This window comes from Hyla sarda, chromosome 1, assembly GCF_029499605.1.
Source record: "Hyla sarda isolate aHylSar1 chromosome 1, aHylSar1.hap1, whole genome shotgun sequence".
NCBI classification, from domain to species: Eukaryota; Metazoa; Chordata; class Amphibia; order Anura; family Hylidae; genus Hyla; species Hyla sarda.
In genome coordinates, this window is record NC_079189.1 from 527,728,780 (window position 1) to 527,746,335 (window position 17,556).

General features: G+C 43.4%; 1 protein-coding gene across 3 annotated transcripts in view; it reads left to right on the forward strand.

Moving 5' to 3' along the window:
• RASGRF2 (Ras protein specific guanine nucleotide releasing factor 2) overlaps positions 1-17,556 on the forward strand; it is a 318,216-nt gene that overhangs the window by 247,471 nt on the left and 53,189 nt on the right. For 2 of the 3 annotated variants that reach the window (XM_056539363.1, XM_056539353.1), the window contains exons 16-17: positions 261-389; positions 6,153-6,245. In XM_056539363.1, the coding sequence (XP_056395338.1) occupies positions 261-389; positions 6,153-6,245 (222 nt within the window). The remainder of the gene's footprint in view (positions 1-260; positions 390-6,152; positions 6,246-17,556) is intronic. The other variant, XM_056539370.1, reaches the window with a different exon arrangement.

The following is a 17,556-nucleotide window of genomic DNA, read 5'->3' on the forward strand; positions in this document are numbered from 1 at the left end:
GAGCCCAGATCCCAACCAATATAGTCTCTTGTGTGTAACATGTCAGAAGCTGAAAAATTGTGCACAAGTTGACACCCCTTATAGTAAAACACTTTTGGAAAATTGCATGGCTATTATTACTCAATTAAGTGTGCAATAAAGAGAAGTAAAATCTGTTTTGTTAATTTTGTTATTCTAGTTTTTAAACTTTCAGTGTATGTAAAATGTGCCTCTGGTTTAAAGATGTACAACCAGTATAGTATTTATCAATGTTCTTTCAGCCGCTGTACTGGAATCGGCATCGCTAGATAGGACCATTCCTGAGAGTAATGCATCTACGGACACAGCTGAGAATTCTCCCTGTCGATCTCCATCAACTCCACGTCACCTCCGATACCGTCCAGCAGGAGGTAATAGCAGCTTGCCTGTAACGTTTAAAATAAAGACATATTTGTTTTGTACAGCCCAATTTGCACCATTGTTTGCATCATTATAATCAGGCATAACATTACAACCACTCTCAGGTGAAGTAAATATCTCGTAACAGTGGTGCTCCACTGGTATTCCAGGAAAAAACTTTTTTTTCGTTATTTTTTATATATCAAAATAACTGGCTCCAAAAAGTTAAACAGATTTATAAATTACTTCTATTAAAAAATATTAATATTTCCAATAATTATCAGCTGCTGAAGTTTATAGGGGATAAGATTTCTAAGCGCCGGAGTACCCCATTAAGGCTTGGTTTTTTTTTCTGGCAGCTTTTGGAATACTGCCAATGCAGTTTTTGAGCCAAAGCCAGAAGTGTATTTATAAGGAATAGGACATATAAAGGAAGGACTTACACTTCTCCTCCCTTATGGATCCACTTCTGACTTTGGCTCAAAAACTGCAGTAAAAAAAAAACAAGTGGAAACTCAGCCTAAAGCATAACCATGTTAGGTAACTTTTCATGATGAGCTGTTCTGTGAAGAAAACTATTTCTAGCCATTATATAACTTGTATTTGGCATTTATTATCACATTTCTGATTTTTAGCTGTTGGGTGTAACCTAGGTGGTTGATTTCTCCATAAACTGCAGACGTAGAGGAGTGGGAAGCAGGAGCAGCAGATAGAGCATTATGGAGATGTAGTGACAGTACTACCCAGTATTTCCCAACCAGGGTGCCTCCAACTGTTGCAAAACTACAATTCCCAGCATGCCTGGACAGCCAAAGGCTGTCCGGGCATGCTGGGAGTTGTAGTTTTGCAACAGCTGGAGGCACCCTTTTTGGAAAACACTGGTCTAATCTGTAAATCAGTCCCTGGGGTGAAATCCAATACTTCCAGTTATCTCTTTTGTAGTCTCCTTGCAGTCTCCCTGTGTCTGCCTTTCCTGTATGAACACTTCACCCCTCCCCTCTACATAGACTCCTATTGGCAGCTTCAAACTTGGTCTCATAGTGAACTACTTGTCCATTTTGTGAACACAGGGCACAATTGAGTTGTTTTTTCAGGATAAATGAAAGTTGTGGGGGGGGGGGGGAGGAAGCTTGATAATAGGCGACAGAAGCACTTTCACTTTCAAGTTTCTTATGTTCACTTGTACTATTGATTCATGCAAAGTTTATTGTCGAAGACCATTTTCCTTTTTAAACGATGGTCCATTGGGCATTTATCTGTATTGAATGTGAAAACATAGGCCCAGATTCATCAAACTTTGTGAGAGAAAAACTGCAGTGATTTTCCTGTAGCAACCAATCACAGCTCAGCTTTCACTTTACCAGAGCACGTTAAAGGAGTAGTCCAGTGGTGACCCAGTGGTGAATAACTGTCCAGTGGTGACCCAGTGGTGAATAGGGGATAAGTTTGAGATCGCGGGGGGGGGGGTCCGACCGCTGGGACCCCCTGCGATTTCCTGTACGGAGCCCCAACAGCCTGCGGGAAGGGGGCGTGTCGACCTCCGCACAAAGCGGCGGCCGACACGCCCCCTCAAGACAACTCTATGGCAGAGCCGAAGCGCTGCCTTCGGCAATCTCCGGCTCTGCCATAGAGATGTATTGAGGGGGCGTGTCGGCCGCCGCTTCGTGCGGGGTTCGACACCCACTATCTGGCCGGAGAGCCTGGCCCCCGTACAGAGAGATCGCAGGGGGCCCCAGCGGTCGGACCCCCCGCGATCTCAAACTTATCCCCTATCCATAGGATAGGGGATAAATTTTTCACCACTGGACTACCCCTTTAAGATATGAAAGCTGAACTGTGATTGGTCAGTGCAGTTTTCCTCTCACAGTTTGATAAATCTGGGCCATGGAGAGAATAAAGTAGAGTATGACCTACACTACTTCCTTCCTTGTTTTTCCAATACCCATTATCATTTTGGCCTAGTGCCCCATTTCTAACTGATCCTCTGTGAGGGTATCGATGTTTCTTCAGCCTTTCCTGAAGTAAATAGAAAGGCAGAATAAAAGAAAAAAACATCTTTGTGTGCGTAGTTTTAATGAGGGCCTTTGACAAGAAAATTGTCATTTTTGACAGCTGTCATGTCTTTAATCCTGCGAAGCATTGAAATTTATCATTGTAATTTGTGCATTTGATTGGGCTGTGTCTGCACAGTGTTTAGCTGTCTTTGTGATCTGAAGAACTGCTAATTGGATAGATTATTTCTATGGGATATTTATAGATGCCGCACTAGTGTGTTTTCTGATGATCGCGTAGGACAGATGTTGCCTTTCTCTGTCATTTCCATGAGCTTTCATTGCTGCTTCTGCTGCTCTCATCAGGACTGGAATCAGTGACTTCCTGTGAACTGTAGTATTTTGTGTATTTTTTATATCTGAAATCATATTACATTTTGCCATATAAATAAATGAACATGTTTTTTACACTTTTTTTTAAATTTATTAATTTTTTTTGCATAATTTTGTTAATTACTGTAAAAAAATGCAGAGGTGTCACAAAAAAAAAGGAGGAGTCAAAACGATAAACAAAACTGTACAAGGTCAGGGAAACCAGGTCAGAATACAAAGGGTTACAGGGAAAAAAGGAAAGGGAAAGACAGACAGGGAATGCACATATATGCAGTTTAGCAAAGCAGGAGCAAGACAAGAGCTGACAGAGACAAACAAACAAACATGAGCAATGAATGGCAGGCTTAGGGAAATGTATATGCACCTGAGGAGGGGTGCAGGTCCAAGCCCCCTAATAGGATTGGGTGTTGCCAAAAACTTCACGTGATGCTAGCTAAACAACAGAAAACATAACTCTTTGGGCAGAACCAGGTCCTACTCATTACAGAGTCAGTACCAATTTGTCAGAATCTTGAAGTTCCTTTCCTGAGCATGGCACGCAATTGGCATCTTGTAAGTTAAAATAAAGATTTTTTGGATTTCGGACAATCCCACGCCTGTGTATAAGAAAAGTCTTGATCAGCATCTATCATCTGTAGCAATGATAGAAGGTCCTACAAGGTAAAGAATATAATGCCCTGTGGGACCCTTAGATGATGGCCTTCAGCTGGGCATATTCTACCCAAGACAAGGACAGGACTCCTGCAATGCTGAGAAGGATAGCAGGGCCAAGCCGTCTCCCAGAATCTGGCTAATTCGGGAACCCTCAGAGGCAGACGACATTAGAATGTTATCCCTACCCATGGCTGGGGGGAAAAGCTGAGCCATTGAATAGGGGACTCAGTAGACCTCAATGGCGTGAAAGTGCTTAGACTGGGAAAATTATTTCCCAAGACAGCAGGAAGTGTTACATCAGAACGAAATGAGCGACAAGTGTGGGCCAATACATGGGGAGAATCCATAGTAGGGATTTAAGGGAAAATGAAACAAACTTGGCTTCCAAATCCACCAAATTGTCTTCCAAACACACCCTTTACTTGTCTGAAGCATGGTGGAACCAGTTCACAAGGTGTATACAATGGCCCTCATTTACTATTCCAAACCCGACTTGTTTTGTCTGTTTTTTTTGTCGCATCTTTGTCTGCGACATGTCGCAGACATCGTGCGCCAGTCTGCGACACGATGCAACATTTTTTCCCGACGAACCCGATGTGGATTCTCCCAAACCCGAAAAAGGGGCGTAACCCGACATTTCTGAGCTTTCCCACATATTTATAAAGGTTTCCAACCCGAATTTGTTGAATTGTTGTGGATTTTTTCCTGACAACTCAGAGGAGTTGGAAACCAAAACCAACAAAACCCACGTGCGACAAACAGGATGCGACATAATAATAAATACCAGGGGAAAAAAGCAGTCGGGTAAGAAAGCAACATAGACTTACAACCCCATTTTCTAAGTTAATGAGTGCCAATGTTTTACACCTCTGAAACCCAGGTAGACTTTAGATTTTTTGCTTTGATTGTGTTTTTCAGTTGCCGTTTATGGCAGTATTAATAGTCTTAGTGATTATTTTGTTGGGATGTGGTTTTGTGAAAAAATAATTTTTAACTAGTACAAGTATATTCAGTATCTATATTATGTAAAGAGATCTGCAGATCGGAGAGATGTTTTATAATGCCATGGTAACGAAAGCTCACAATGAAAAAATATATTTCTAGACAAAGGCTGTTTATAAAGTATGTTGTCATGGAAACTTCCCATAGTCTAGATATTCAAGATATAGAGGAATCAGTTATCAACACTGAACAATTATTGATGTGATCCAGCATACCTTTTGTTATTGCTAAAGTTCTACTCGTTTTTTTATTTTTATTCTATAGTGCTTGATATTTAAGGATTCACATTGTGCTACAGCAAGTTCTTGGCGATACTACACTTCTTCATCTCTACACATTATTATGCCTGTAGTAATGTAATGGAGCTGGCTAGAATAAACATTTTAAGACAATTTTCCTCTTGAAGAAATTGTGACCTGACACATTTAAAGTTAGGTGCCTACTGCCCCCTGCTTCTCAAACCTGGCCTGTTTTTAGGCCCTAGCTACACCTTGACAAACAGTTTAACCAAACAATAGTTGAAAAAAATCAAACACTAAGGGGGAGATTTATCAAAACCTGTGCAGAGGAAAAGTTGCAACCAATCAGATCCAGTCTTTCATTTTTGAAAAGGCCTCTGAAAACAGAAAGAGTCAGTCTGATTGGTTGCTATGGTCAACTGGTCAACTTTTCCTCTGGACAGGTTTTGATAAATCTCCCCCAAAGAACATACTTAAAGCGAACACTCAAATATAGAGGCTGACCGCAATCAAGCACTGCACCTGGGGCATACACAGAACATTACAAAGCAATTCCTGGTGGGGATATAGCTTCGTCTCTCACTCCCCGCCAGGGATTGCCATCCCGAAGTTGTTTCCCTTTTTATATGTGAAGCATAAAAACTATCAAAGACACACTGGGTGAGTGCATCTTCGTTATTTTCTTCTATATTTTGCATACTTAAAGCGAAACTGATAGTCAATTCATCTGCATTGGTGAAGGGTCTTCCATGAATATTCATGAGGTGGGCGGGCATATCAAAGCAGAGGGGACAGAGGCATGGATGCTTGGTATGCCGGGTCCCGCCATCATTGCACAAAGCCAACGATAAACATATTAACAATGAAGGCTAATACCAGGTCTATCTCCGGGAACCAGACCACTGAGTAAATTTTTATGTATTGAATTAAGTGCGGGTGAATCAGTTGTCAGTTTCCCTTTAAGGCTCCAGTAAACTTTAAGTAGTGTCAACAAGTACATGGTGCCAGGGGCAAAACATTTTATTGGCACACTCCTTATAGTATACCATATAGTGTCCAATGCAATGCTACCGAGTACCGATAACTGTTATATACAGTGCGCAAGGCTCTGACTGCTCTACTGTAAAGCTTTCCAATTTTCTAATCTATTGTAAGAGCAGAAAAATGGAAATGATAGATCAATCATATAACAAACAACAATGTTGCTATTCATTCCATTAAATATGACGGACTCTCCTCCTAAGACAGCCTCTGATAGAAGTATGAACAGAGCTTTACATAGCAAAAATAAACTAGGAAATAAAGAAGCATCTTTAGCAGCTGCCTATCTACAGGTTAGAAAATTCATTTCATTCTACCTGTATCTAACTTAAAAAAGATGGAGGCAACACGCTTCGAAGGGACCTGCTCCCCTCTTCCTCAGGTCTCCTTTGGCTCCGGTGCGTTTGTTTTTTTTTCAATTGTTTTACATGATTTTTTTTCAATTGTTTTACAGTGCAGACTTCTGACACTTCTCGCTGTTGCTCCGTCTCTCCTGCCTCAGCCTTTGCCATTGCTACTGCTGCCGCTGGACATGGGAGCCCACCAGGTGAGAGCAGGAAACATATACCATAACAGTAGTTTACATATCACTTTATGTTATTGTACCTCAATCTGTGTTACCTGGCCAAAGCTGTAAAAATTCTTGAAGGGTTACTCCGCCCCTAGACATCTTATCCCAAGGATAGGGTATAAGATGTCTGATGGTGGGGGGTCCCACCACTAGTATCCCTTGTGATCTCTAGCCTGGCACCCAAGTAACTTGCTGCACGGAGTGAACTTCACTCTATGCCAGATTACGAGCGACCACAGCCGTCCCAAAGATATTAATGGAGGGGGGCATGATGACAATGGCCGTCCGAAGCCAGGCACAGCTGGCATTCTGAACATAAATGTGATCAGACCTCTTATTCACTATCCTTTCGATAGGGCATAAGATGTCTAAGGGTGGAGTACCCTATTAACATTTTCAAATTAGCATATTTGTATTATTTTCTTTTTTTAGACACATTACCTTTGCCCTATTGTGTTCCTTTGATAGTAGGTTTCTGTATGTCGTATGCTGTATTATCGGAGTGGGCTGCAATATAAGCCCTACCCTGAAAATAAGACCTAGGTCAGTGGTCTTCAACCTGCGGACCTCCATATGTTGCAAAACTACAACTCCCAGCATGCCCGGACAGCCAACGGCTGTCGGGGCATGCTGGGAGTTGTAGTTTTGCAACATCTGGAGGTCCGCAGGTTGAAGACCACTGAGCTAGGCAATGCCTGGGCTGCAAATATTAAAAAAACAAACTTTGACTTACCTTCGTCCTCCGTTACCGCGTTGCTAAGGATCCGGCCTCATGGTCCCTCCGCTGTTCTTGCTGTGGTCCTAGGGATGGGAACGTCACAGAGCCTTCAGCCTATCACCGGCCGCAGCGATGTCCCGCCTCTGTCGATGATAGGCTGAGCGCATTGTCATGTAAGGAGTCGGCCGGCTTCTTACATGACAGTTGGCTCAGCCTATCATCGGCCGAGACGGGACATCGCTGCGGCCGGTGATAGGCTGAAGGCTCTGTGACGTTCCCATCCCTAGGACCGCAGCAAGAACAGCGGAGGGACCATGAGGCCGGATCCTTGGCAACTCGGTAACGGAGAAAGAAGGTAAGTTAAAGTTTGTTTTTTTAATATTTGCAGCCCGGGCACAGGAATACGGAGTACAGCGCAGCGCCTGATAATTATTTGGCAGGGGGGGGAGAGAAGCAGCGCTCGTGGGTGGCATACGATTAGTCCCCCGATGTGGGGAGCAGCGCTTGGCTGATAAACCGGCGGGGGGGGGGGGATGTTGGGGGGCAGAGCTGCGCCCATAACATGTAAATAAATAAGCCCTACCCTCAAAATAAGCCCTAGTGTGTTTTTGGTGACTAAAATTAATATAAGACCCGGTCTTATTTTCGGAGAAACACGGTAGTAAGTCTGAACAGAAGCCATATTTTAGAAAGCCATTATACTGTACAATAGCTGAGAGTGAACCTGTCAGAGGCATGGACATAGCTATAGGGGGTGCAGATGTAGGATTCACACCAGGGCCCTTGGCCTAAGGGGCCCCAAAGCTCATCTGCCCCATAAGAGACCAGTATTATAGAGAGAACTATAGAGAGAGTCCTGATAACTCCACCCCCACACTCTGATCGACACTTTTTGTATATTCACATTGATACAGGTTAGCAGGACTCTTACTGTCTCTCCTTGGAGTCCTGTTAGGATTTTAACAGCTTTTACTCAGAAATCCTGCTCCAAATTATATAAACCTATATATCACAGAGCTCAGCTTGTATCTCTCTATCATGTTCTCAGGTTAAAGTTTCTTTTTAGCGGGTAACACCAAATATCTACAGAAACCAAACTTTTGTAGAATGCTAGCCAAATGAAGGAGGTACATGAGAAATGTTCATATTGTCTCATCTAAATATGGCGATTTTTGTTATGTATTTTTAAAAATAAATAAATCCCAGGACATCATTGACGATTTCCAGTCACTAGACCCTAATTAGGCACTATCATGCAAGGAATTTTAGTGATCTTTTCACTTCTAACATGGAGCAAAACGAATGCCTGCCACATGAGCTAAAACGGGTAGGCATAAGGCATACACAAGAACCTCAACATTATTTTCAAACTATGGCCTTTGCTGCACTATATAAGCATTTGCAGAGGGTTAAGTAGATTAAAATCAGGAAATGTTGTTTTACTACTTTTTTTTTGTAATTCATGCATTAATTCAGCACAAGACAATCTTCTTAAATATATGTAGCGGATGTCAGCAGCTGTCTTCACAGATGTGTGATTGTCACAAAGACAATTATGGGGTTTGCATTGTGTACATACAATTTGTAAGAACATTTAAATATGTACTATAATATATGCAAAGCAGAGAGAAAGACGTGGCATTCATATCTGTAATGTGTAGGTCAATAAATCAAAACATCGCCTGTAACAGAGAGGTGAAGGAAAGCTAACACCCTGCCACCGACTGATAAGATGTGTAGTGATGGATTTGTGTTGTCTGTGTCAAAGAATCCCGATATAAAGGCTTGTGCCACTATCCATTGAGTTATTTCCTTCAATGGTTCATTGCTCGTGACAAGTCTGCAGTGCTGAAAATGTATAGCAATAATACAATAAAGCCATACATGCATTGTTAAGGTAATTAGCTTCCCTATGCATTAGTTACAGAGAAGTTAGTTTGATGTGAATGTATATGTTCTCTGTGCAATACTGTGAAACATATTGGAATTATTTGGGCTATAGGGCTATGTTCACATGGGCTAATGTCCGCACAGACATTGCCTGGCCAGCGGAGCACCGGCATAAAATGACAGTGCTAGGACCGCTCTGAAATGCGCCGTCTCATTTTTTTTTTTTTTGCGGACACCAGAATTTGAATTTTCACACCAGAGCTGCTTCTTGTAGACTCTGCTGTTTGTGTGTGTTACATAGGCTTTAACCCCTTAACGACGCAGGACGTACATTTACGTCCTGAGCATAACCGCGGGCATCGGAGCGATGCCGGCATCATGCGCGGCAGGTCCCGGCTGTGGATCGCAGCAAGGGACCCGCCGGTAATGGCGGACACCAGCTATCCCACGGATGTCCGCCATTAACCCCTAAGATGCCGTGATCACGGCAGCTGCAGCATTGCGGCCACTTAACAGGATGATCGGATCGCCCGCAGCGCTGCCATGGCGATCCGATCATCCTGCACGGCAGACGGAGATCCCCTCACCTGCCTCCACTGTCTTCTGCTCTAATCTGCCTTCCCGCAGACCAGAGCAGAAGATGACCGATAACCCTGATCAGTGCTATGTCCTATACACAGCACTGAACAGGATTAGCAATCGAATGGTTGCTATAAATAGTCCACTATGGGGACTATAAGAGTGTAAAAATAAAAGTAAAAAAAGTGTTAAAAAAAGTTACAAAAATTTGAAAAACCCCTCCCCCAATAAAAACGTAAATTGTCCCATTTTCCCTATTGTACCCTCAAAAAGTGTTAAAAAAATGATTTTATATACATATTTAATATCCCCGCATGCGTAAATATCCAATCTATTAAAATAAAATGTAAATGATCCCGTACGATGAACGTAAAAAAAAAAAAAAAAAAGTCCAAAATAGCTGCTTTTTTATAACATTTTATTCCCAAAAAAATTTATAAAAAATGTAATAAAAGTTTTGTATAAGCAAAAAAAAGTACAGATCACGGTGCAAAAAATGAGCCCTCATACCACCGCTTATACGGAAAAATGAAAAAGTTATAGGTCTTCAAAATAGTGGGATTTTAAACGTACTAATTTGGTTAAAAAGTTTGCGATTTTTTTTAAGCGCAACAGTAATAGAAAAGTGTATAATCATGGGTATCATTTCAATCGTATTGACCCAGAGAATAAAAAACACATATAATTTTTACCATAAATTGTACGGCGTGAAAACAAAACCTTCCAAAATTTGCAAAATTGCCGTTTTCTTTTTAATTTCCCCACACAAATAGTATTTTGGTTGCGTCATACATTTTATGGTAAAGTGAGTGATGGCATTACAACGGACAACTGGTCGCACAAAAAACAAGCCCTCTGAGTCCTTAAGGTCCAAATGGGCTGAGTCCTTAAGGGGTTAAGGGAGAGTGACTGCGCATGCATGCCCAACTCTTGGTTGGGATTAGGGAATCAGGTATCTCCATTCAGATAAATCGGTGCAGGTCTCTTTGGTCAGACCCTCACTGAATAGACTTTTATGCCTAGGATGTATTCCATATGGCATGGTGTATGAGATACTATGCATTTGGAAAGTCTTCAGACCCTTTCACTTTTTCCACATGTTGTTATGTTGCGGCCTTGTGCTTAAGTCCAAAAAATTCAAGTTTTCCCGGTCATTCTCCACTCAATACCCCATAATATGAAAACAGAATTTTAGAATTTTTTTCACAAATTTTTTAAAAAGTAAAATTCTAACATTTTAGATTGACATAAGCATTCAGACCCTTTGCTATGACACTTGAAATTTAGCTCTGGGGTCTTCCATTTCTCTTGATCATCTATTGGATGTTTCTGCTCCTTGATTGGAGTCACTTATGGTAAATTGAGGTGATTGAACAGGACTGTTTTCACACAAAAATATAATTTGCTGAGCTGGCGGTCACTGCCAAGACGAGTTACATAGTAACATAGTTCATAAGGTAGAAAAAAGACCAGAGTCCATCAAGTTCAACCTATAACCCTAATGAGTCCCTACTGAGTTGATATAGATCTAAAATCCATAACCTTTAATGTTATTATTCTCCAAAAGTGCATCCAGACCCCTTTTAAATTCTTTTACAGAGTTCACCATGACCACCTCCTCTGGGAGAGAATTCCACAGTCTCTCTGCTCTTACAGTAAAGAACCCCTGTCTGTGCTGGTGTAGAAACTTTCTTTCCTCTTCGTAGAGGATGCACCCTTGTTATAGATACAGTTCGGGGTATAAATAGATCATGGGAGAGATCTCTGTACTGCCCCCTGATATATTTAAACATAGTTATTAGGTCTCCATTAAGCCTTCTTTTTTCTAAACTAAATAACCCCAATTCTGATAATCTTTCTGGGTACTGTAGTCCTCCCATTCCCTTATTACTCCGGTTGCCCGTCTTCGAACCCTCTCCAGCTCCACTATATCTTTCTTGTACACTGGTGCCCAGTACTGTACACAGTATTCCATGTGTGGTCTGACTAGTGATTTGTACAGCGGTAGAATTATTTCCTTGTCTTTGGCATCTATGCCCCTATTGATGCATCCCATGATTTTATTTGCCTTGGCAGCAGCTGCAGCTAAATTTACTATTAACTAAGACTCCCAAGTCCTTATCCACGTCAATCGTCCTAAGTGTTCTCCCATATAATACATAATCCCAGCCCGGATTTTTCCTCCCCATGTGCATAACCTTACATTTATCAGTGTTGAACCTCATCTGTCACTTCCCAGCCCAAACCTACAACCTATCCAGATCCATTTGTAACAGTGCACTGTCCTCTATAGTGTTTATCGCTTTACAGAGTTTAGTATCATCTGCAAAGATTGCTACATTACTATTCAACCTCTACAAGGTCATTAATAAATATATTAAATAGAACAGGACCCAAGACGGACCCCTGTGGTACCCCACTAGTAACAGTCACCCAATCAGAATAAATACCATTACTTACCCCCTTACACACATTCTCCCCCAGCCCAATCCTTCTTATTTTATGCACTAACCTTTTATGTGGCACCGTATCACATGCTTTGGAAAAATCCAGATATGCGACATCCAGCGATTGCTCCATGCCCAGTCTGGAGCTCACCTCCTCATAAAAGCTGATCAGGTTAGTTTGACAGGACCGTTCCCTCATAAAGCCATGCTGATATGAAGTCATACATTTATTTTTATCAAGATACTCCAAAATAGCATCCCTTAAAAAACCCTCAAACAATTTACATACAATGGAGTTTAAACTAACAGGCCTATAATTCGCGGGTTCACCTTTTGACTTCTTTTTGAATATTGGCACCACATTTGCCATGCGCCAGTCCTGGGGAACAGTCCCTGTTACTATAGAATCCCTGAATATTTACAATAGGGGTCTGTCTATTACATTACTTAATTCCTTTAGAATACAGGGGTGAATGCCATCTGGACCTGTTGATTTGTCTGTTTTGATTTTTTATAGGCGGCACTGTACTTCTTCCTGGGTTAGACAGGTGACCTGTACTGAGGTGTTTACCTTATCTCGCTATATTTTACCTGGCATTTCAATTTCCTCGGTGAATACAGTGGAGAAGAATTTGTTTAATATGTTTGCTTTTTCCTGATCCCCATTTATAATTTCTTCCTCACAATTTTTTTTAAGGGCCAACACTTTCATTTTTAACCTTTTTGCTATTTATATACCGTATATACTCGAGTATAAGCTGACCCGAATATAAGCCGAGGCCCCTAATTTCAACCCAAAATCCCAGGAAAAGTTATTGACTTGAGTATAAGCCTAGGGTGGGAAATACATCATCCCCCCCTGTCATCATCCAGACCCCCGTCATTAACATCCTCATCATCATCACCCTGTCATCATCCAGACCCTCATCATCATCACCTGTCATCATCCCCTTGTCATCATCCCACACACCCCCTTCATCATCCCCTTGTCATCATCCCCACCCCCCTTCATCATCCCCTTGTCATCATCCCCACCCCCCTTCATCATCCCCTTGTCATCATCCCACACCCCCCCTTCATCATCCCCTTGTCATCATCCCCACCCCCTTCATCATCCCCTTGTCATCATCCCACACCCCCCCTTCATCATCATCATCCCCACCCCCTTTCATCATCCCCTTGTCATCATCCCACACCCCTTCATCATCCCCTTGTCATCATCCCACACCCCCCCTTCATCATCCTCTTGTCATCATCCGCCCTCAGTGGTCTTCAACCTGCGGACCTCCAGAGGTTTCAAAACTACAACTCCCAGCAAGCCCGGGCAGCCATCGGCTGTCCGGGCTTGCTGGGAGTTGTAGTTTTGAAACCTCTGGAGGTCCGCAGGTTGAAGACCACTGCGGCCTTCGACATCATCCAGCCCCCTCTCACCCCCTTTAGTTCTGTACAGTACTCGCCTCCGCTCGGCGCTGGTCCGGTGCTGCAGGACTGTCCGGTGAGGAGGCCGTCCGGTGGGATAGTGGTTCCGGGCTGCTATCTTCACCGGGGGCGCCTCTTCTCTGCGCTTCGGGCCCAGAATAGAGGCATTGCCTTGACGATGACGCAGAAGTACGTTGGTAATGAACGTACCTCTGCGTCGTCGTCAAGGCAACGTGACTATTCTGGGGCCGGGCCCGAAGCGCTTAGAAGAGGCCTCCCTGGTGAAGATAGCAGCCCGAAACCACTATCCCACCGGACGACCTCCTCTCCGGACAGTCCTGCAGCACCGGACCAGCGCCGAGCGGAGGCGAGTACTGTACAGAACTAAAGGGGGTGAGAGGGGGTTGGATGATGTCGAAGGCCGCAGTGGTCTTCAACCTGCGGACCTCCAGAGGTTTCAAATCTACAACTCCCAGCAAGCCCGGACAGCCAATGGCTGCCCGGGCTTGCTGGGAGTTGTAGTTTTGAAACCTCTGGAGGTCCGCAGGTTGAAGACCACTGCGGGTGGGGAGTTCACTCGAGTATAAGCCGAGGGGGGTGTTTTCAGCACGAAAAATCATGCTGAAAAACTCGGCTTATACTCGAGTATATACGGTAGTTAAAAAAACATTTTGGGGTTAGTTTTACTCTTTTTGGCAATGAGTCTTTCTGTCTCTATTTTTGAGGCTTTTATCTGTTTTTTACATATTTTACATTTTTTTGTAGTTTAAATGCTACTTAATTTATATTGTTAGGGGCTTCTCTGAGTTGATCAAACTTTGCCTTCCTAAAGTTCATTGTTTTTGTGGCCCCTCAAGAGATTCCCTTATTGAAGAACAAGTTATAATGTATTATTTTATGATCACTATTTACTAGGTATCCTTCTACTTGCAAATTAGTAAGGCCTGTTGGTTAATATTAAAGGGGTACTCCGCCCCTGGCATCTTATCCCCTATTCAAAGGATAGGGGATAAGATGTTAGATCGCCGCGGTCCCGCTGCTGGGGACCTCGGGGATCGCCGCTGTGGCACCCCGCCATCATTACTGCACAGAGCGAGTTCGCTCTGTGCGTAATGACGGGCGATACAGGGGCCGGAGCAGCGTGACGTCATGGCTCCGCTCCTCATGACATCACGGCCCGTTCCCTTAATGCAAGTCTATGGCAGGGGGCGTGACGACTGCCACGCCCCCTCCCATAGACTTGTATTGACGGGGCGGGCCGTGACGTCATGAGGGGCGGAGCTGTGACGTAACGATGCTCCGGCCCCTGTATTGCCCATCATTACGTGCAGAGCGATCTCGCTCTGCACAGTAATGATAGCGGGGTGCTGCAGCAGCGATCCCCGGGGTCCCCAGCAGCGGGACCACGGCGATCTGACATCTTATCCCCTATCCTTTGGATAGGGGATAAGATGTCTAGGGGCGGAGTACCCCTTTAAGTCTAGTAGGGCGCCCCCTCTGGTTGGGCCCTGCACCATTTGGGACAGATAATTGTCTTTAGTTATAGTCAGAAACCTGTTTCCTTTGTGAGATTCACAGATCTCAGTCTCCCAGTATATCAGGATAGTTAAAGAGGTATTCCAGGAAAAAAAAATTTTTTTATATATCAACTGGCTCCAGAAAGTTAAACAGATTTGCAAATTACTTCTATTAAACAATCTTAATCCTTTCAGTACTTATGAGCTTCTGAAGTTAAGGTTGTTCTTTTCTGTCTAGGTGCTCTCTGATGACACGCGTCTCGGGAAACACCCAGTTTAGAAGAGGTTTGCTATGGGGATTTGCTTCTAAACTGGGCATTTCGCGAGACACGTGTCATCAGAGAGCACTTAGACAGAAAAGAACAACCTAAATTCAGAAGCTCATAAGTACTGAAAGAATTAAGATTTTTTAATAGAAGTAATTTGCAAATCTGTTTAACTTTCTGGAGCCAGTTGATATATCAAAAAAAGTTTTTTTCCTGGATAACCCCTTTAAAGTCCCCCATTATTATCATGTCATTTTGATTTGCTGCCTTGTTTATTTGCCTCAGTAATTGATCTTCTGCCTCTTCCATTATGTTTGGTGACTTATAGCAAACCCCTATCAGAATTTTTTTATTTTCATCTCCATATATTTCTACCCATCATGACTCCACATTATCATTTCCCTCCCATATATCCTCCCGCAGTGCGGCCTTCAGACTTGATTTCACATAAAGACAAACTCCTCCCCCTTTCTGTTTTGTCCGATCCTTCCTGAATAGACTATAACCCTGTATGTTGACCGCCCAGTCACAGCTCTCGTCCAACCAAGTCTCTGTTATACTCACTATGTCATAATTCTCCTCAGACATTAGCCACTCCAGTTCCTCTGTTTCATTGGACAGACTTCTGACATTAGTCAACATGCAATTTAAAGATGTATGTTTTTTCTTGCTATGAAGCCTATATCTATTAACTATTCTAACCCCTCTCTCCACTCCACCCCCAGGTATATTAATAAGTCCCCCCTCTCTATCTACATTATCTTCCCCCTCTATATTGTAGGTTCCCTCCCTCCCAGTCCCTAGTTTAAACTCACCTCCACCCTTCTAGACATCTTCTCCCCAGGCACAGCTGCACCCTCCCCATTGAGGTGCAGCCCCTTCCCTACGGTAGAGCCGGTATCCGACAGCGAAGTCGGCCCAGTTCTCCATGAACCCAAACCCCTCCTCCCTACACCAGCTTCTGAGCCACTTGTTTACCTCCCTAATCTTCCGCTGCCTCTCTAGTGTGACTTGTGGTACAGGTAATATTTCAGAAAATATTACCTTGGAGGTCCTTGTTTTAAGCTTGTGGCGTAAGTCACTGAAATAATTTTTAAGGACACTCCACCTACCTCTTACTTTGTCATTGGTGCCAATGTGTACCATGACTGCTGGGTCCTCTCCAGTCCCATCCAGCAACCTGTCAGCCCGATCCGCGATGTGCCGAACTCGAGCGCCAGGAAGACAACACACTGTTCGGCGATCCCGGTCTTTGTGAAAGATAGCCCTGTCTGTCCCCCTAATAATTGAGTCCCCCACTACCAGTACCTGTCTGGCCTGCCCTGCACTCCTCCCTCTCTCCTTACTGGAGCAGACACTCCCCTGGCAGTCAGAGGTCTGCTGCAGTATTGCTAGCTCTGAAATGGCATCCCCTCATCTGCCAACCGGGCAAACTTGTTGGGGTGTGCCAGTTCAGGACTAGCCTCCCTGACACTTTTACCTCTACCCCATTTTCTAACTGTAACCCAGTGAACTGCCTGACTGTCCTGCACCTCCGTCCAACTATCCTCCCCCACCTCTACCCCCGAGAGTACTTGCTCAGTGAGCAGGAGACTCCTCTCCAAGTTGTCATTGCATCTCAGTGTTGCTAGTTGCTCCTCTAGATCCAGGATCTGGGCTTCCAAATGAACAACCCGCACACATCTCGCACAACAATATGCACCCTCAAACTGCTGTTCAAGGATTGCATACGTTGTGCAAGATGCACACTGGACTGCTTTTTCCAACATGGAGGCCATGCTAGATTAGGGTATTGCAAAAATTAACAGTAAAAAAAAAAATCTAATATTTTAATTTAAACTCCCTGAATTTAAAGCCCCTTAATTTTAAGTCCCTCTCATTTTTATACTTACACTCTTGTATACTTCACACTCTTGTAAACAGACACACAATCACTACCTCAAACAATCACTTAGTGTGCTTGCTTTTATAGTTACCAAATACCACCTCTCTCTTCCTTTGCCTCAAAAGATGGGGACCGGAGCTTTCTGCTGGGAGAGTTGGGGCCTTGTTCTGGCGATCACAGGCATCCCAGTGGTTGCACCCCCATGATCATACACTTATCTTGAATCCTGTGGATAGAGGATACGTTTTTAAAAGCTACATAACCCATTTTATCCTTTCTATGTTATGGAAGAAATCTAACATTTCTGCTTCCTTTGAATCCAACCTCAATGGAGTTGTCAACCGATTAAACCTATTTTCAACTGGTCTTCTATGCTTTCCTTTCCTGTTTTTTGATGAAAAATGTACAGTATGTTCTGTTGTGTTTAACCTAATATCCTGTCTGGTGTGTACCAGGTAACAGACTTCCTGTTTCTGTGTACAGTACACTCTAGTCAGGAATTCAGCCAACTTGATCTCCCTCCCACTATACCTTCTTGACTATAACCCCTCCCACATCCCTGTGTA